Source organism: Podarcis tiliguerta (assembly GCF_965153285.1).
Source record: "Podarcis tiliguerta genome assembly, chromosome: 10".
Taxonomy (NCBI): domain Eukaryota; kingdom Metazoa; phylum Chordata; class Lepidosauria; order Squamata; family Lacertidae; genus Podarcis; species Podarcis tiliguerta.
This window is the reverse complement of record NC_139543.1, coordinates 1,362,178-1,383,287: the sequence shown is the minus strand read 5'-3', so window position 1 is coordinate 1,383,287 and position 21,110 is coordinate 1,362,178. Positions and strand designations below refer to the sequence as shown.

Genomic DNA, 21,110 nt, shown 5'->3' with positions numbered 1-21,110 from the left:
GTGATATTATCTCTGCCAGTTGTTTCAATAAGTTAAGTGACAAAGATAATGCCATTAGAATGTGCATGTAGACTTTCTTGTCTACTGTGACGTGGTAAGCAACAGTGCAGTGTATGAGAGAGGTTGGGAAAGTTAGTGACACATTGCTTATTCTCAAAAAGCATGTACTTGTATTTAGATTGCTTTAACATGGCTTACTAGGATCCATACAGGATTGCTGCTGTTGGGTCTCATGTACTTTATACCCTAGTGACAGTGTCTAAGTATGTACACAGCATTATGACCTGAAAGAAGAATTTTCATAGGATCATAGGGCTGTAAGGGATCTAAAGAGCATTCAGTCTGAACACTTGCCTCTAAGACAGGAAACTCCTTATACATATCTTGGGTAGTCATTTGGTGTGTGTTTTTTTAAACCACTTTGGCCAAATATTGAAAACAATTTGTTAGAATTCTTAAAGAATTCTACAGACCTGTGCTTACTACAGCCCCTACCATTGCCTGGGTGTTATAAGGGAATTAACAAATGGAATTAACAAATGTAATCAGTTGTTAAAGTTATTGATGTTATGCAAATATGTTCATACTTCTACCCCTAAACCACAGTAAATAGTGTAGCTTTTTGAAAATGGCATCAAACAAACAAAACATATGTAGTAACAAGATAAAATTCAGTTTTACACTGCTGAGTAGAGAGCAGGATGTCCCTACTCTTGAATGAAATTGCATATTTGGGAGTAATGGCCCATGTTTTCTACAGTTCCATATACCTTTTGTCTATCTTGTATCAGAGGATGTGAAAATGCTATTTAAAAGGTAGGACCTCTACTTACACTTGTTTGTGGCTTGACAGGATATTTGACATAGTCAAATAAAAGGCAATCAATAGACCAGCACCAGCCTGTCCACGTCACATGCAGATTAATCCATCTCATCCATATTACTGTGCCACAAGCAGAGAGCAGAGGCACCCATATATATATATATATATATATGTATATCTCTACATCTATATATCTATCTGTATATATATCTATATATCTGTTTGCCTCAGGACATATTTTTATAGAAATGAATGATAGAAATGCTGAAAATATATGTATATCTGAGGAGTCTATGAGGTTTGAGGAATTACTAGGTAAAATAATGTTCATGGCTCAGTTTAGTGAGCCAGGCTATATATTTTAGGGAAAGACATGCATTTATTCTGCCCCCTCCTTACAGTAGGGGGAAGATATTGAGGAAGAAATTTTGAAAGCTCATACAAAAAAGTCTTTTGTATTTAAAAATAATCCAGGAATCTAAAAAGTGTATAAAAAATACTTTAGATGTAGTGTTTCTGAGCTGTTTGAATAATGAAACTTGACAGTACATACGTTGATGAAAGGTTTCAGAGGATGTTCTCAGTTGATCTTTAGCTAGCACAACTTAACTTCCTTGCAGGGCTCAACTTCTGCTATTTCATTGTCTTCCTTCCTTGCATGCAAGCAAATAGTACACATTTCTTTGCCAGACTATGGAAAATCACTTTACGTGTGTGTGTTGTGGGAAAGAGCTTCTTGTTAATTAGCCATTAGATTCTTTTTATCCATCAGACTTCCTTTAGTTTGATTGTGTTCCAATATTACTCAAGTACAGGCAGCACCTGAGATTTGTCCACAAAAGAAATGAATACGCATTGCTTTGAGGACAATTGCTGTTGTGTTGTAACTTAATATACTGCGCTGTAATTAATAGTGGTTTCAGAATTTTTTTAAGTGGTGTTGGTTTTAACCTGGTAATTCTTTAATCGAAAAACAAGCCTTTAACAGAAGTTATGTTACAGTTCATTACTTTTCTACATTTTCATATGCTTTCATTTGTGAACTTCAGTTTATCACTTAGTGATCAGCTTTGCTGGGAACTTGAAGTTTTGTTTGTAGAACTTTCTATCAGGATCTCCATAAAGGGGTGGCTTATTGATATAAAATGGACCAGATCAGGCCTGCACAACTATTTCAAGTGACGTGTGCACATAAATATGCATGCTCCCTACTGATAGTCACCTGAAGAGAATTAATTACAAATTTGATTTTAGATCAGATCAATATTGTAACCATTCCAGTTCTTAAATTTTGGGCTATTACTATCTTCATTCATCATATTGCTAATTTTATGAAGCAATCCATTTTAAAAGTTGAAAACTTTCGATAGAGAAATAAAATAGTGGAACTCTTTTGGACAACATTTCAACCCATATCACTGCCTAGGACTAGATATATAAAGCTTGGTTGTCAAAGAGTAGAGTACGAATGGGGAGAAAGCATTTATTAGAGGTCATGGAATGGGAATCGTTTTTGAAAAGATGGAAGTGAATACAGCTTTAAGTATAGTGCTTTTGTTTTGCACTAATAATACATCAATTTCAGGGTGAATATACAAGGGCCATTTCATGCTTTGTATCTGGGTTGGGAAGAAATGGGTCTTGAGCTGAGTAAAAAGCCCTGGGTGCAAAAGAAACAGCCAAGGTGAGCAGAAGTAGTTAGTTCTACTCCAAAGTTATTTGTATACACTGTTGTAACAGCAGCAGAGTACTACTACTGCTTCTTCGGTGTTAAATTACAACTGATCAAGTGTTATAAATGCTGTAGGAGTGTTACTGTTGCATTGGCTAGAAGATGTTCAGTAGTAGATCCATCAATGAAGTACAACAACTGTTGTGGTAATTCTCACTGTTTTTCAGGTATGCTTAAGAGTAGACAGAGATTTGGAATGTAACTAGTGGAGTGCAAAACTGACTGTAATACTTGTTTTTATCAAACAATTATTAGGTGGTAAATATGCTGTTTGTTGTCTAGCAGTAACAACTAACTGATGTAGTCTTGGGTTTTTTCTTCTAGATTTTAATGGTGAACATACGTTTTAATGCGTGTGCTGTAAGAATTCAGAGCTTAGTTTTGAAGGCACTTCAGTGTGCATTTTATTGGAATGTTGTGGTTTTAACTTATCTAATAATGAATTGCTCATTTTAAAGAATCTTAAAGAGCTAGTATTTGTAGGACTGGAATAAGAAAGTTCTATCAAAAATAGTTAGCAACTGTATCCCTCCTCCCAACAAAGGAGATGGTGCACCAGTCTAATGCGTTTACTTAAACTTCCTTAATTGTTTGCAGGTTTTGTTCTTTTGTCTCAGTGTGCAGCTTTGAATTAGAGGATTCAATACACTACTGTAAAGGTGTACATAATACTCATACGTGCATGATGATTTGTTTAACTCGGAGGAGCTTATCAGGTCCATACAATGAGTTTGTAAGTTCCATAGCTTATTTGCTTGAAAGGAATTATGTGTATTTTCACGAACGTGCTAGAAAATAAGTTATAGTTGTGTGTAAAGTTGTCAGTCCTTGAACAATAGATCACTGTGGTCTACTATGAGTATATTACCCAAAATTTCCTTCTCTAATGATAAACCACTTATAAGCAGATATTTTGAAAATGTTTTCAAGCAAGCAACATTTTTGCTTATTTTATTTAATTGAAGTAACTTGGTTATAGTCAGGCATATAGAAAAAGCAATTGCTGGTATGCTATTGTAGTTCCTTTTGTTAAGCTGCTGTGACTTTAGTCCTCTGATTGTGACACTTGGTTAAAAAAAGGCAATCCAGTGTATATTATTGAGAGTGGAATTAACTGTTATGGGAGACAGGGGCTTCCAGTGGACACAGTATCCTCATTTCAAGGTCTGCCCTTCCCCAGCAAGTAGAAAACTTCCTCTAGGTCATGGTTCTGTATTTTTCTTCACCACCAGAAGCCGGTGATGACAAACGGGAAGTCAAAACTGAAGATGCCACCATATGTAAGGGAAGGAATATAATTTATTACAGGAGTTTGTTTCTGGTGGTAGCTCGATGTTCTGCCCTCAGCTGTTCATGGTTTTGCTATTGTGTCAGAGGCCCCAAAACCCAGAGCTGAGTTGAGATGACTACTTTAGACAGCAGATTGGGGGTGTAAACTGTAGAGTGAGAAAGGGATGGACTCAATTGTGCAGCTTCACATTTCAGTGGGATTTGTGTAGGAGAACTTTCTGTAGATTGTACCTCATGTTAATTAGTGAGAAGAAGGATACCATTTGGATTTACTTTATCGGTTATCAAAATGTCTTGGGCTGCTTCTGTTATGTACTGTGTGCTGAAGGAAGGCATTTGTGCATTTAGCAGTACTTATCATCTTCCACTAATAATCAAGTCAGTTTGACAGCACATAGCTCTGGAAAAAATATCCATACGTAGTTTAGAAACAACATTTTGAGGCCTTGATTATTAACTTGTGAATGCAATGACAATGTGTTGTTAATAATCTTTCAGATCTGCCTGGGTAACATAATGCCAGCAGAGCGTAAGAAGTCGGCAAGCATGGAAGAAAAAGAAACATCATTAAGTAATAAAGATAAGGAGTTCAACGAGAGGCGGTCAGGTAGCAGCCGGGACAAACCCAAAGAGGATGTCAGGCTTGGCATGAAGAGAGAAATGTTAAAACCACCAGAAGATAAAAAGAAAAAACTGGAGGAGGAGAAACGGAAAAAAGAAGACAAGGAGCGGAAGAAAAAAGATGATGAGAAGATAAAATCTGAAGAAGAGCAGAAGAAGAAAGAGGAGGAAGAAAAGCAAAAACTTGAAGAAGAGGAGAGAAAAAAGCAGGAAGAAGAAGTAAAGCGACAACAAGAAGAGGCAGCTGCCCAGCTGAAGTAAGACTTTATTATTTATTTGCTGCTGGTACCTAGGTTTTCACACTATAAGAGAGGGTGCTGGGACACAGATGGGGAAGCACAGGGAGCTAAGGATTGGGTGGATTGAATAGCTCCATGGAAATTGTAAGGGAAGTTGCTCCATTTGAAAGAAGAGCTGCGTTTTCCCCTTGTGCAGAAGAAATGCTTGCTACTAGGTTGTTGGGCTATGGAAGTACAATACAAATAGACAAGCCCCACTTCAAAAAGCTTAAGAAATACTGATGCCCAGGAACCCAATATAACTAGTTCTGTGCACCCAAGGTAGCTTTCTCCTTGTGTTCCTCAAACTACAAATCTATTTTTCCACATCATAAGCCACTCTTGGAGCTTAGTAGACTTTGCTAAGTGGTTTGTGATATGGGAGGTTTGCTGGTCAAATACAGTAGGAAATCCCACTGGAAATGCCCAACAGAGCTCTTTAGATGCTGGTCTGAGTATTCGTAGAAAATTTCTGACTGACAAGCTACTTCATTTTCAAAGGGTTGCTGGTTAGAAGCATCACTTCATTACAGTGGTACCTCTGGTTGTGAACGAGATCCGTTCTGGAGGCCCATTTGCAACATAAGTAGAACGCAACCCGCGCCTGCGCATGCGTGGGTTGCGATCCACCACTTCTGCACATGCGCACGACATCATTTTGGATGTCTGTGAATGCGCGAGCAGTGAAACCCGGAAATAACCCTTTCCAGTACTTGCGGGTTGCCGCGGGACGCAACCTGAAAACGCTCAACCTGAAACAAACGTAATATGAGGTATGACTGTATAACAATAATGTCATTTTAAAATGTTGCAGTACAGATATAAGGAAAAAATAAAGCAAGATTACTTGTGTATTGAATTTTGCAATTCATTACGAAATTCATTTATCTGCACTTTACTGCTTTAAAATTAGTGCTATCACCAGACTGAATAAATTTGTTGATTACTCAGACTAGTTCTGATTTAAATTTGCATATATTGAAAGCATTTTTAATAACAAAAACCATACTCTTAGACAGTGAATGTATATGTTGCAGCTGGCACCATCTTAGTGAAACGGTCCCTTACGAGAGTGAAAGAGGAAAGAGGAAATTTTCTAAGATAGCGCCTGCCATCTGTAATCTTCATACATTCTTGGGTGAAATCCAGTGCAGCATCCACTTGACCAACAGGCGTTCACCCTCCTCGTCTCTCCCCTGCAACTGTCCAAGTCCACCCAAACCTCCTCTAGAGGGTCCCCTAAACTTCCAGAGCAGATTTTAGGGGGGCGGGTAGGAGAGGAAGGTGAAGTCTGTTTTGTTGCCACAAAGACGTCATTTATTGCAACCTTTAAATATGTTGCTCTGTTAATTAGGCTTGCCTTTTTAGTCTATTACAATGTTTAAAATTTCAGCCCTACTTAAACACAATATTCTTCATATTCTGTTTAGAGAGAAAGAAGAAGCCCATCAGCTCCACCAAGAAGCTTGGGAGCGCCACCAAGCAAGAAAGGAACTCCGAAGTAAAAACCAGAATGCATCAGACAGCCGCCCTGAAGAGAATTTCTTTAGCAGGCTGGATTCAAGTCTCAAGAAGAACACTGCCTTTGTTAAGAAGTTAAAAACTATCACAGAACAGCAGAGAGACTCCTTGTCCCATGACTTTAATGGCCTCAATTTAAGCAAGTACATTGCAGAGGCTGTTGCTTCTATAGTGGAAGCAAAACTGAAAATATCAGATGTGAATTGCGCTGTGCACTTGTGTTCTCTGTTCCATCAACGTTATGCTGATTTTGCTCCATCACTACTTCAAGTCTGGAAGAAACATTTTGAAGCCAGGAAAGAAGAGAAGACATCCAACATTACTAAACTAAGAACAGACTTGCGGTTTATTGCAGAATTGACAATAGTTGGGATTTTCACTGATAAGGAAGGCTTGTCTTTAATCTATGAACAAGTAAAAAACATTATTAATGCTGATCGCGAATCCCACACCCATGTCTCAGTGGTTATTAGCTTTTGTCGGCACTGTGGAGATGACATTGCTGGATTGGTACCAAGGAAGGTTAAAAGTGCATCAGATAAATTTAACTTGAGTTTTCCTCCCAGTGAAATCATTAGCCCAGAAAAACAACAGCCTTTCCAAAATCTGCTGAAAGAGTACTTTACATCTTTGACCAAACATCTGAAAAGGGACCACAGGGAACTGCAAAATATTGAAAGACAAAACAGGTAATATTTTAAATGCTCTTAAATGAATTGACAGGTTTCTAATACTTGCTAGAGTTTCAAAATGGATTGGGTAAAACTTTTTTCCGCCCCAAGAGACCACAAAGTATAATTTCATTCTTTGAGGTTTGAATTGGGAAATGGACTAACATTACAATCCTACATGTCAGAAGGAAGTCCCAGTGAGTTCAGCGGGGCTTACTCCCAGGTAAATTCTCAGTAGACCCACTGAAATTAATGTGCCCAAAGTCATGTCTGTTAATTTAAATGGGTTTACTCTGAGTATGATGTTGGATGCAACCCTTAGTCTTATAACCATCTTGTAGGTTTAACAGTGTCTTCTGCCTCTGATTTGGAATTATTCACATTGTAATTTAGGAATGTGCTACCTTTTTTTTCTTTTTTTAAGTCGCTAGCAGCTTCTGTTTTTCCATGTGGATGCACTCTAGTTTACAATATTAAGTATTTTACAGCCTCCTAAATTTCATTGTGCCTGCTTTCCCTTAGTAAGCTTTTGGTATACCATAAAATATGGTTAATGTGGGTGGAGGAACAGCAGCTGCATTCTAAACTGGACCTTCATCCAAAACATGGGTTCGAGGGAGGTGTACATTAAAACCAAACAATCAATACAATCATTCATCTTTTTAAAAAAGTAAAATCAAAACATAGAGGTGGTAATCTGTCATGGATGCATTACTTGAGATTTCTGCATTGCAGGAAGTTGGACTAGATGACCCTCAGGGTCTCTTCCAGTACTACTATTCTATGTGTCTATAACAAAATCAAAGACACCAATAACAATTCAAAAACTTAAAACATAAATATTTAAAAACTGTGAGTGATACTAAGTATTATTCATACTCAAGAGTAGATATGTTAAAATCATTGGACTTGAAACTTTTGGTGGGTGGGTCTACACTAATGTACCATATATACTCGAGTATAAGCTGACTTTCAGCACATTTTTTATGCTGAAAAAACCCTCTTTGGCTTATACTCGAGTGAGGTGGGCGGCAGCAGCGGAGGGATGAGCGGCCTAAAAGGAGCCCTTTCTCACCTCTGGTCCCGCCGCTGCCACCCACCTCTCACAGGAGCAGGCACAGGAGGTGTGGTTGGGAGAGGCGCTGCGCTGCGCTGTGCTCTCCCAACTGCGGCTCCTATGCCTGCTCTTGCGAGCGGCAGAGGCAGCAGGGATGAGTGGCCCGAAAGCAGCCCTTTTGGGCTGCTTTTTTCCCTCCACCGCTGCCGCCACCACCAGGTTTGTGGTGTGGTGAACCGGCTTATACTTGTTGTTGTTTAGTCGTTCAGTCGTGTCCGACTCTTCGTGACCCCATGGACCAGAGCACGCCAGGCACTCCTGTCCTCCACTGCCACCCGCAGTTTGGTCAGACTCATGTTTGTAGCTTCGAGAACACTGTCTAACCATCTTGTCCTCTGTCTTCCCCTTCTCCTTGTGCTCTCCATCTTTCCCAGCATCAGGGTCTTTTCCAGGGTGTCTTCTCTTCTCATGAGGTGGCCAAAGTATTGGAGCCTCAGCTTCAGGATCTGTCCTTCCAGTGAAAACTCAGGGCTGATTTCTTTAAGAATGGATGCGTTTGATCTTCTTGCAGTCCATGGGACTCTCAAGAGTCTCCTCCAGCACCATAATTCAAAAGCGTCAATTCTTCGGCGGTCAGCCTTCTTTATGGTCCAGCTCTCACTTCCATACATCACTACTGGGAAAACCATAGCTTTTACTATACGGACCTTTGTTGGCAAGGTGATGTCTCTACTTTTTAAAATGCTATCTAGGTTTGCCATTGCTTTCCTCCCAAGAAGCAGGCGTCTCTTAATTTCGTGGCTGCTGTCACCTTCTGCAGTGATCATGGAGCCCAAGAAAGTAAAATCTCTCACTGCCTCCATTTCTTCCCCTTCTATTTGCCAGGAGGTGATGGGACCAGTGGCCATGATCTTCGTTTTTTTGATGTTGAGCTTCAGACCATATTTTGCGCTCTCGTCTTTCACCCTCAATAAAAGGTTCTTTAATTCCTCCTCACTTTCTGCCATCAAGGTTGTGTCATCTGCATATCTGAGGTTGTTGATATTTCTTCCAGCAATCTTAATTCCGGCTAGGGATTCATCCAGCCCAGCCTTTCGCATGATGAATTCTGCATATAAGTTAAATAAGCAGGGAGACAAAATACAGCCTTGTCGTACTCCTTTCCCAATTTTGAACCAATCAGTTGTTCCATATCCAGTTCTAACTGTTGCTTCTTGTCCCACATAGAGATTTCTCAGGAGACAGATGAGGTGATCAGGCACTCCCATTTCATTAAGAACTTGCCATAGTTTCATAGAATCATAGAATCATAGAATCATAGAGTTGGAAGAGACCACAAGGGCCATCGAGTCCAACCCCCTGCCAAGCAGGAAACACCATCAGAGCACTCCTGACATATGGTTGTCAAGCCTCTGCTTAAAGACCTCCAAAGAAGGAGACTCCACCACACTCTTTGGCAGCAAATTCCACTGTCGAACAGCTCTAACTGTCAGGAAGTTCTTCCTAATGTTTAGGTGGAATCTTCTTTCTTGTAGTTTGGATCCATTGCTCCGTGTCCGCTTCTCTGGAGCAGCAGAAAACAACCTTTCTCCCTCCTCTATGTGACATCCTTTTATATATTTGAACATGGCTATCATATCACCCCTTAACCTCCTCTTCTCCAGGCTAAACATGCCCAGCTCCCTTAGCCGTTCCTCATAAGGCATCGTTTCCAGGCCTTTGACCGTTTTGGTTGCCCTCTTCTGGACACGTTCCAGTTTGTCAGTGTCCTTCTTGAACTGTGGTGCCCAGAACTGGACACAGTACTCCAGGTGAGGTCTGACCAGAGCAGAATACAGTGGCACTATAACTTCCCTTGATCTAGACGCTATACTCCTATTGATGCAGCCCAGAATTGCATTGGCTTTTTTAGCTGCCGCGTCACACTGTTGACTCATGTCAAGTTTGTGGTCAACCAAGACTCCTAGATCCTTTTCACATGTACTGCTCTCAAGCCAGGTGTCACCCATCTTGTATTTGTGCCTCTCATTTTTTTTGCCCAAGTGCAATACTTTACATTTCTCCCTGTTAAAATTCATCTTGTTTGTTTTGGCCCAGTTCTCTAATCTGTCAAGGTCGTTTTGAAGTGTGATCCTGTCCTCTGGGGTGTTAGCCACCCCTCCCAGTTTGGTGTCATCTGCAAATTTGATCAGGATGCCCTTGAGTCCATCATCCAAGTCATTGATAAAGATGTTGAATAAGACCGGGCCCAAGACAGAACCCTGTGGCACCCCACTAGTCACTCTTCTCCAGGATGAAGAGGAACCATTGATGAGCACCCTTTGCATCCGGTCAGTCAGCCAGTTACAAATCCACTGAGTGGTAGCATAGTCAAGACCGCATTTTACCAGCTTCTTTACAAGAATATCATGGGGCACCTTGTCAAATGCCTTGCTGAAATCAAGGTAGGCTACATCCACTGCGTTCCCTTCATCTACCAGGCTTGTAATTCTGTCATAAAACGAGATCAGGTTAGTCTGACATGACTTATTTTTCAGAAATCCATGCTGACTATTGGTGATCACAGCATTCCTTTCTAGGTGCTCACAGACTGTTTGCTTAATGATCTGCTCCAGAATCTTCCCTGGTATTGATGTCAGACTGACTGGGCGGTAATTATTTGGGTCCTCTCTTTTCCCCTTTTTGAAAATAGGGACAACATTTGCCCTCCTCCAGTCTGCCGGGACTTCGCCTGTTCTCCAGGAATTCTCAAAGATGATTGCCAGTGGTTCTGAGATCACATCTGCCAGTTCTTTTAATACTCTTGGATGCAGTTCATCTGGCCCTGGAGACTTGAATACATCTAAACTAGCCAAGTATTCTTGTACTATCTCCTTAGTTATTCTGGGCTGTGTTTTCTCTGCTGAATGATTTGCTCCAAATTCTTCAGGTCGGGCATTGTTTTCTTTATCGGAGAAGACTGAGGCAAAGAAGGCATTGAGGAGTTCAGCCCTTTCTGTGTCCCCTGTTTGCATTTCACCATCTTCTCCTCTGAGTGACCCCACTGTTTCTTTGTTCTTCCTTTTGCTATGAACATACCCATAAAAGCCTTTTTTTGTTGCTTTTAACCTCTCTAGCAAGCCTGAGTTCATTCTGTGCTTTAGCTTTTCTGACTTTGTGTCTACAAATGCTGGCTATTTGTTTGAATTCCTCTTTGGTGGTTTCCCCCCTTTTCCATTTTTTGTACACATCCTTTTTTAATCTTAACTCAGTCAAAAGTTCTTTAGATAGCCACCCTGGCTTCCTTAGGCACCTTCCATGTTTCCGTCTCATTGGTATTGCCTGAAGTTGTGCTTTTACTATCTCCCTCTTAACAAACTCCCAGCCATCATGAACTCCCTTTCCTTTTAGTATTACTGTCCATGGGATCTCACCCAGCACTTCCCTAAGTTTTATGAAGTCGGCTTTCTTAAAGTCAAGAAATTGACTCCTAGTATGCTTGGCTGCTCCTTTCCGCTGTATAGTAAACTTCAGAAGAGCATGATCACTTGCGCCTAATGATCCTTCCACTTCTACCCCATTAACCAGGTCATCGACATTGGTTAGGACCAGATCTAAAATGGCTGTTCCTCTTGTTGCTTCTCCCACTTTCTGGACAATAAAGTTGTCTGCAAGGCCAGTGAGGAATCTCTTTGACCTTATGCTCTTGGCTGAGTTTGACATCCAACAAATATCCGGGTAATTGAAGTCCCCCATTACTACTATCTCCCTTCCTTTTGCATGCTTGGCCATCTGTTCCATGAAGGCATCATCTATGTCCTCCGTTTGGCTTTGGGGATCTATAGTAAACTCCCACAATGAGGTCACTGTTATTCTTCTCTCCCTTAATTTTGACCCAAATGCTCTCACTTTGGCTTTGAGGTTCTAAATCTTGGATCTCTTCACAGGTATACACATCCCTGACATATAACGCCACTCCTCCTCCTTTCTTGTCTGGTCTGTTTCTCTGAAATAGATTGTATCCCTCCATTTTTACATTCCAATCTTGGGACTTATCCCACCAGGTTTCAGTGATGCCTATTATGTCATATTTAGTTTGCTGTACCAAGAGCTCAAGCTCATCTTGTTTATTTCCCATGCTTTGTGCATTAGTGTACAGACATTGAAGTCCATTAGTCATTCCCCCGTGTCTCTTATTTAAGGATTTTTTCCTCCCACCACTAGGTCTGCTTGCTGTTTGCTCCATTTGGTCTATGACATTTGGATGATCATCTTCATCAATTGATAGACTCCTACCTTCAGGAGCACTGTCTCCCTCCCCCACATTAGTCAGTTTAAAGCCCTCCTGATGAGGTTTCTGAGTTTTTTGGCAAAAACATTCCTCCCAACCGTTGTGAGGTGCAGCCCATCGCTTGCCAGAAGTCCATCTTCAAGAAACTGCAGTCCGTGATCTAAGAATCCAAACCGTTCCTGTTTACACCATTTGCGAAGCCAGCTGTTTACTTCCACTATTTCCCCCTCTCTCCCTGGGCCACGTCGTTCAACTGGTGGGAAAGATGAGATGACGATTTGTGCATTTAATTGCTTCAATTTCCTGCCCAGAGCCTCGTAGTCTCTTTTGATCTTCTGGAGGCTATTGCTTGCAGTGTCATTGGTTCCCACATGAACCAAGAGGAAGGGGTATTTGTCAGTGGGTTTTATGATTCCTTGCAGTCGTTCAGTTACATCTTGGATCTTAGCCCCGGGGAGACAGCACACTTCCCGAGACATCTTGTCAGGCCCACAGATCACTGCTTCTGTTCCCCTCAGTAGGGAATCCCCTATCACCACTACACGCCTCCTCTTAGGTTTGGTCGGGGATCTTCCGTGAGCGGTCCGTTCCAAGGTCGCCTGCACATTCCCTGAGGACTGACTTTGCTGCTCATCTTCATATACCTGATCGACTGTAATGAAGGAGAGATCCTCGAATGGAGTCTGCTCTTCGTCTTCCATGCTAGGGGAGAGGACCTCAAAGCGATTGTGTATTTCTAAACAATCAGAGCGAACCCTGGGCCTCCTACTTCTTTGAGTCACGTTTCTCCACATATCGGGCTCCTGTGTTGGTGAACTAGCCTCCTTCCCAGGGGAGTCTCCTGTCTCCTCCTTGGTGGAGACGGTGTGCTCTGCTGCTTCCAAGAAGAGCTCCAGCTCTCTAATTCTTTGGAGCGTAGCTACACGTTCCTCCAGTTGCTGGACTTTGTCTTTTAGGAGGGCAATCAACATGCAATTGCTGCACGTAAAGCTGCCTGCAACCTTTGGCAAGATGGCAAGCATTGCGCAGGAACTGCAGGCGACTGCAGCTGTTCCCTCCCCCTCCATCTTGAGAGCGTGTAGTTGGGGGTGGCTACAGCGATCCTGCATCATAAAAAGCGTGAAGATACTATGGGAGAAAACACAAGAGAGTTTGCTGTGGTCGACACAGTCAAAGGCTTTTGCATAGTCAATGAAGCAGAAGTAGATGTCTTTCTGGAACTCTCTAGCTTTCTCCATAATCCAGCACATGATTGCAATTTGGTCTCTGGTTCCTCTGCCTCTTCTAAATCCAGCTTGCACTTCTGGGAGTTCTCGGTCCACATACTGCTTAAGCCTGCCTTGTAGAATTTTAAGCATAACCTTGCTAGCGTGTGAAATGAGTGCAATTGTGCGGTAGTTGGAGCATTCTTTAGCACTGCCCTTCTTTGGGATTGGGATGTAGACTTATCTTCTCCAATCCTCTGGCCACTGCTGAGTTTTCCAAACTTGCTGGCATATTGAGTGTAGCACCTTAACAGCATCATCTTTTAAAATTTTAAATAGTTCAGCTGGAATACCATCACTTCCACTGGCCTTGTTATTTGCAATGCTTTCTAAGGCCCATTTGACTTCACTCTCCAGGATGTCTGGCTCAAGGTCAGCAACCACACTACCCGGGGTGTACGAGACATCCATATCTTTCTGGTATAATTCCTCTGTGTATTCTTGCCACCTCTTCTTGATGTCTTCTGCTTCTGTTAGGACCTTACCACTTTTGTCCTTTATTATGGTAATCTTTGAACGAAATGTTCTTTTCATATCTCCAATTTTCTTGAACAGATCTCTGATTCTTCCCATTCTGTTTTTTTCCTCTATTTCTTTGCATTGCTCATTTAAGAAGGCCTTCTTGTCTCTCCTTGCTATTTTTTGGAATACTGCATTCAATTTCCTGTATCTTTCTCTATCTCCCTCGCATTTTGCTTGCCTTCTCTCCCCCGCTATTTGTAAGGCCTCATTGGACAGCCACTTTGCTTTCTTGCATTTCCTTTTCATTGGGATGGTTTTCGTTGCTGCCTCCTGTATAATGTTGCAAGCCTCCATCCATAGTTCTTCAGGCACTCTGTCCAGCAAATCTAAATCCTTAAACCTGTTCCTCACTTCCACTGTGTATTCATAAGGGATTTGATTTAGATTGTATCTTACTGGCCCAGTGGTATTTCCTACTTTCTTCAGTTTAAGCTTGAATTTTGCTATAAGAAGCTGATGATCTGAGCCGCAGTCAGCTCCAGGTCTTGTTTTTGCCGACTGTATAGAGCTTCTCCATCTTTGGCTGCAGAGAATATAATCAATCAATAGGTTATCCCAGTTTTTTGTGCTAAAATTAGGTGCCACGGCTTATATTCGGGTCGGCTTATACTCGAGTACATATGGTAGTTAGATATCGCCCTGCATTCCTTAAGAATTGTTTGCAGATTTGTATGGAAGAGAAGTGGATGGGGTAAGTGTGGGATAGGGCCACATAAATTTAGGGAAATGGGGCATTGAGAAAGGTAAGGGAAATTATGTGTAACCAGAGAAGCAAGATACAATATCACATAAGTATGTGGATGGATGTTTAATTCTGCAGGAATGGTAAATCCATGTGTGTGATGGCTTATTCCAACACCTGTGTTTCCTGACTTGCCCCACCTTGACTATTTCATTATCTTCCTCTTGTGCATTACATTTAATGAATAAAATTGAGTTTTAAAATTGCTGACTTTGAAGCTATTACTTTAAGAGTACAGGTTCCCCATTGGCATGAAAGAACATTTTCTTCTGATACAGATGTAATTTTGTGGATAGCATTGGGTGTATTGCCAGCATAGGTCTGCAGATAGTCTCGATCAAAATATTGAGGTGCACCTGCAAACTCTGGACTCGTTGCACTGAAAGAACTTGCTCTTCTGCAACATTTCTCTGAATGAGCAGTTCTGTGTTGGCATCTGTCTGTCTCGAGAGACAATGAAGCAGTGCGCCTTTGGGGGTGAAGTCAAGCTGTTGAAAAGTTGTGGCGACTGCTGTGGCTGTGGAGACTGTTCTGGTAGAGACATGCTCATTTGCAGCTGGGGCAGATGAAAGCATCCAGTTGTGCTGCTGCAGGTGCACCATAGCGTTTCTTTTCTCTGTGCTCCTCCCATAGGTCATTTCTCCTTTGGTCACTACTATGGATACATGACTTGTCTGCCTGTCTCCAGGCACTGTGGTTGTCTGCAAGGGATTCCCACATGGCAGGGTTGGTGTTGCCAACCTTTATGTCATGTTTGCAGAAATCTTTGTAACACAGAGTTGGTCTGCCGACGGGCCTGGTGCTTAAAACTAGCTCCCTGCAGAGCACGTCCTTGGGCATCCTGCCACCTTCCAGTCTGTGGACATGACCAAGCCAGTGTAGATGTCCCTGAGACAGGAGTGTGAACACACTGAGAATGTTGCTTAGGAGAGCACATCTTTCTTTGGAATTTTATCTTGCCATGTGATACCCCAATTCTCCTGATGCAGCACATGTGGAAGGTGTTAAGGTGTTGCTCCTGACAGTTATAAGTTGCTCACGACTCCCTTCTAGAAATCAATGTGTTCAGCACACAAGCCTGGTAGACCTTCACCTTAGTACTGGACGTTAGCATCACATTCTTCCATACCGCTTTGGAGAGGCGACCCATTGTCATAGCTGCCTTGCCAATACGCTTGTTCAGCTCAGCATCGATTGAGAGATTGCTGGTTACAGTGGCTGACCATAAGGCCTTTGTCAGGTCTATGAAGGTGCTTCTGCTGTTGGTATTTCTGCTGCAGGTGGTTCAGTGAGAAAATTACATCTACTGTTGAACTCTGAGCTCTAAAGTCACATTGTGACTAGGGCTTGACCCTCCAGCAAGTGACTATAATATGTTGTGAACTACATGGGTGAAGGCTTTCCGCACGTTACTCAGCAGAGAGACCCCTAGTAGTTGTTGCTTTTGTTCTTGCTGGAGTCACACATGTCTTGTGGCATGGATCCTTGCTCCCATCACTGCAAGAGGAGGCTGTGGAGGTTTGTAATGAGGAAAGTATTTAAGCTGGCTTTCAGCACTTCTGTTGGGGTTCTATCCTGTCCTGGGGCTTTACCACATGCCTGAGAGTTGATAGCATCCTACAACTCGTCAAGGGAGGGAGGAACATCCAGCTCTTCCAAGACAGGCAGAATCTGGATACTTTTAATTGCAGAGCCCATGTTTTCCTGCGAGTACTATTATTGATAGTGTTCTGCCCATTGCTTCATTTGCTTGCTGTGATCTGTGATGATATCTTCTGACAAGGTTTTCAGCGGTGCAGTTTTCTTGATTGTTGGTCCAAAGGCTTTCTTCATGCCTTCGTACATTTTGTGAGTGTTCCAGTGTCAGCAGCGAGTTGGATGCTGTGGCACAGCTTTAGCCAGTAGTCATCATCTACCAATCTGCTGGGCATCACTTCTTGTCTTTCTCATTGTAGAAAGTGTCTTTTCACAAGGAGCATGCTTGTAGTTCAGGAGAGCCTCACACTTTGCAGCAATAACAGGTTCCATGTCCTTTATGCTGGCCTCAGACCAGTCAAGGGTCTGTTGCTCTCTTTTGCCAAGGAAGACCTAGCTGTGCTGTAAATTCCTCGCTGTTGTGGTTCCACCTTGCTTTGACACTATTTCTGGGGCAGTTCAGTAGAGCTTGTTTAACAGAATCAGAGAAGCGTTCACGAAGTTCAGGTATGACTGTTCAAGCAGTGTTTATTTGAGGGCCACACTTAATGCTTTGTAATATAGGCCTTCTTTGGCTGGAGATGGATCTTGCTCACTACCAGGGACTGATCCATGTTGCAATTGGCTCTGTGGGTGACACGGAGTGTGTGACACCAATCGCTTGGTGACAATCAAGTCCAGTTGGTGCCAGTGGCCTGACCCTGGATGTCTGCAGGACACGCAGTGTTTTGCCTTGGTAGTGAAGAACATGTTTGTGATGCAGAGGTTGTGATATGAGCACAGCTCAAGCAGCCTTTGTCCGTTCTCGTTCATGCTGCCAATACCAAAGTAGCCTATGCAGTTGTCACATGTGTGATTATCTTTCCCATGGCATTGAAATATCCCAGCAGGAATAGGTGTTCACAATCTGGGACCCTCCTGACAGCCTGGTTTGGTTCCTCATAGAACTGGTCTTTGGTTTGTAAGGCTAAGGAGTAACTTCCTACACAAATCCGGAGTGGAGTCCCTAAGGCAGTTGGATGGTGTCCTGTATGCCTCCTTCCAACAACTCCTGCATCCAAGCTGGTGCCAGGCATATTGCTCTGCTTTTCTCTGGACCACATCAGTAACAAGCCAGGACCTCCATACACACTGCCCTAGCTTGCACCCCAGAGAGGTCACTTTGGTGCTGCAAACACAGAAAAACAAAACGAGGTGGCAGTCACGAGTTATAAGATCAACCTGATTGGTGTATGGTACAAGTGCTACTGGTTGCTCCCATTGGTGGGAGGGGAGAGATCATTATGTCGAGATTTCTGCATTTGTGAGAACTCAGTTATGAGAAAGGCTTCAGGAGTAAACCTCAAGGAAAACTCAGTACCTGCTGCCTTGTGGGACATCTTCAGGAGAAGAAAAGGCAGTTCTGTAAAGCGGAGGTATTCGTTAGTGAACACTGTAAGCAAGTGTTTACAGAGCAGTTGCTTTCTGGAGCATAGTGCTTTGAGACGCCAACTGAGATACTGTGTTAACAGCTTTTTCATCCTAGCTGCATGCTACTGAATGTGTACAGGGTCACTTGCTAACTGCCAGTCTGAAGCAGAGGCAGAGTTTTGATATCTAGCTACCAATATCCAGTGTTCACCCCTTGTGTTCATCCCTTGCTTGCTTTCCTTCCATTCTGGGTCTAAAAAGAATAGAATTGTGAATGTTTAGTCCTCCAATCAACTGCGCGAGTAACTCTACATTTGCATATTACTATTATTTATTATATTTGTTAGTCAGTTTTCTGCTTGGCAGGGGGTTGGACTCGATGGCCCTTGTGGTCTCTTCCAACTCTATGATTCTATGATTCTTACCAAGTATTTCAAGCAACTTACATAAAAATCAGTTAAAATCCTAAAGACACAATATATTGTATTTTTCTGTGTATAACACAACCCCATGTATATATTTTTTCTGGGTATAACATGACCCCTTTTGTAAGTTCACTGAGATGTTGAGAACTGGTGCTGTAACTCACCACGTATTGGCACTCACTGCGTACTCTTCCTAGGCCAGGAAGAGCAGGCAAGCAGTCTCCTCGCTGATGTTCCCTGCTACCCCTGTGGCTCCAGCTCTTGCTTACTTACTGTATTTACTTGTGTATAAGACAACCCCCAATTTATCACTAAAAAAAATTCAGGAAAAAAATGTCATCTTATACATGAGAAAATACAGTACGTAAAAAGAGTAAATACACAACTAAATAAAAAAGCATATCTGCAGTTCCTACCCACTAAAAGAGACAATACCACTCTTAAAAGTTAAGGGCCAAAAGTCTGGGGGAAAAGAAAATTATTTGCCTGGCACCTAAACCTGGTTATAGATGGCACCAGGTGCCCTAGGGAGAGCATTCCACAAGCAATAGACCACTCCTGAAAAGGCCTGTTCTCATGTCCTCTCCCTCTGAACCTCCCATGGAGGGGGACACAAAAAAGGGTGATGACCACAGGATCCAGGTTGGTTCATGTGGGGAAAAGTGGTCCTTGAAGTAATGGGGTCTTGAGCCACATAAGGCTTTATAGGTCAAAATCAGCTAGTGCAGTCCTGCCAGTATGGGTTTTATATATTCTATCATACGCCAGTCAGCAGTCTGGCTGTCAAATTCTGGTAATGTGAGATGGGCTGCTTCAAGTGGCAAGTTTTGGGGGCACTGTTAAAGGAGATCACATTGCCACCTGTTTAGTTTCTTCTCATATTTTCCATCACTTTTGTGAATATGTGTTAGATTTGAATTTTCTTTTGTAAGCACTTTCTAATGACTTGCTATATGGTCAGATATGTTTGCTAATGTGCTCTTTGGCAATGACACCTGCAATAATTGCTCTGAGCTTAGAGCCCCTTTGGGTGCATTCAGGTTTTTGGAAATATTTAAATGAAACCTGAATTGTGGCACTCACTCACAAAATGCTTGTGTACTTTGCCCATTCTTGTCTGGCTGCTCATCTTTAAATTTAGAACCAATGGTGCTTTGAGTACATCTAAAAGAGGCCTGTTGAGATTGTTCACAGTACATTACAGTGGTACCTTGGGATGCGAACAGCATCCGTTCCGCAGCCCCCTTCGCATCCCGATGCAACAGCGCGCGTGCACGGGTCGCGTTTTGCCACTTCCGCGCATGCACGTAACGTCATTTTGACTGCGCATGCGGGAGCGGCGAAACCCAGAAGTAACGTGCTCGGTTACTACCGGGTCGCCGCGGAGCGCAACCCGAAAAAACTGGCATCTGACCATGGCTCCAGGCAGACTTCCAACATTTTCTTCTTTCAACCTTTCTAATCTACTAACAAGCTGGTGTCTCACCAAAACCATAATAAATCAAAGTTAGAGCCCCCTTTAGAAGGTAATTCCACCAATCCTCACAACATTTTCACACAGTCTATTCATTCAAATAATCCATAAAAAATTATGAAGTTCTTGTTAATTCCCTCTTGCATTCCATTAACAGTTCTAATTAGTGGTTTTTTTCTGGGGGAATGCGAGGGTGCGCATACCCCTAAACATTTTGTGAATCTAAGTTTGGCGTCATTGAGGGGCAGTATTTCAATATGAGTAGGAAAAGGAGAGTACCCCTAAACATTTTTTTAAAGAAAAAAAGTACTCGTTGTAATCCATTGATAATTATATTCCATTAGTAATTCTTCTTCAGTGAAGATTTGCCGAATCATAAAACAACAAATATAATGTAGAGAACAAAGGCTCCCCTTCACTTACATTCCAATCCAATTACGGCCTAAATCCTCTCCAGATCAAAACCGTGGCGGATTCATTTAGAAGGTTATCTTGTCTCCTTCATCCAGAACACACCTGTTTCTTTAGTCCAAATTCAAATCCATCTTAAGAGAACGGAAGGACCTCTGCTCATGGTGACCGTGTTGGAGAGTTTCCAATATGTGAAGTGCTATGCACTCAGCGTCCCTGCCCCCGCATTCCCTTGGAACGAGAGGCAGATATTGGATGATCTGCAAGTGAGAGCTCACCCCCCGACCGGGCGGGGGCTTGCAAGGATAATTACTCTCAAATTATCCTTAATTGGTTGCACGGCCGGTGTCCACTATTGTGGGAGCCGCTGTTCACTCTGGCGGAAATTGCCGGATGTCCAGGCTTGAATTGAGTTTGATCCCTTCATCTCCGTTTGCATCCATGCACTCAGTCATCAAATTCATGCTGCCATCGTTCAATATTAGCCAGCCGCCTGCCACATTTTGTGACTGGCAACCAACCTTTTGTGACTGGCTGGAGATGTCCAAGTGCCACCCTTGCCACCTAGCATTGGCAAGATAGGAAAACATTCATCTTTTGCTGCTGAGCTACTTTTCTAGAACACCTGATTTGCTTGGCAGCAAAATAAAATATTTTATTTATTTTTGCTGCTGCGCTGCTGGCTGAATCAGGTGTTTTGCGAGGTAGCGTGGCAGCGAAAGACATAGCTAACCTACAGATCACCTGATTCTCCCGACGGCTTTTTGTTTTGTTTTGCCGGGTTGCCTGATCTGGTAGCGTTGCAGCAAAATAATAATAGTAATAAACATAAAAAGGTGCCTAGACATTTTGTTTTGGTGCCCACAACCTAGGTTCCGGGAGCCACATGGCTCCTAGCTTTCA

The 21,110-nt window shown here is 42.4% G+C and overlaps 2 protein-coding genes across 14 annotated transcripts in view; both read left to right on the top strand.

Moving 5' to 3' along the window:
- The window catches only part of NUDT5 (nudix hydrolase 5), a 1,423,229-nt gene that overhangs the window by 73,819 nt on the left and 1,328,300 nt on the right, over window positions 1-21,110 (top strand). The gene's annotated exons all lie outside the window — the stretch shown is intronic.
- UPF2 (UPF2 regulator of nonsense mediated mRNA decay) overlaps window positions 1-21,110 on the top strand; it is a gene marked incomplete at its 3' end in the record, with an annotated part of 57,739 nt that overhangs the window by 1,643 nt on the left and 34,986 nt on the right. For all 12 annotated transcript variants that reach the window (XM_083399345.1, XM_083399342.1, XM_083399341.1 and 9 more), the window contains exons 2-3: window positions 4,344-4,723; window positions 6,175-6,954. In XM_083399345.1, coding sequence (XP_083255471.1) covers window positions 4,344-4,723; window positions 6,175-6,954 — 1,160 coding nt within the window. The remainder of the gene's footprint in view (window positions 1-4,343; window positions 4,724-6,174; window positions 6,955-21,110) is intronic.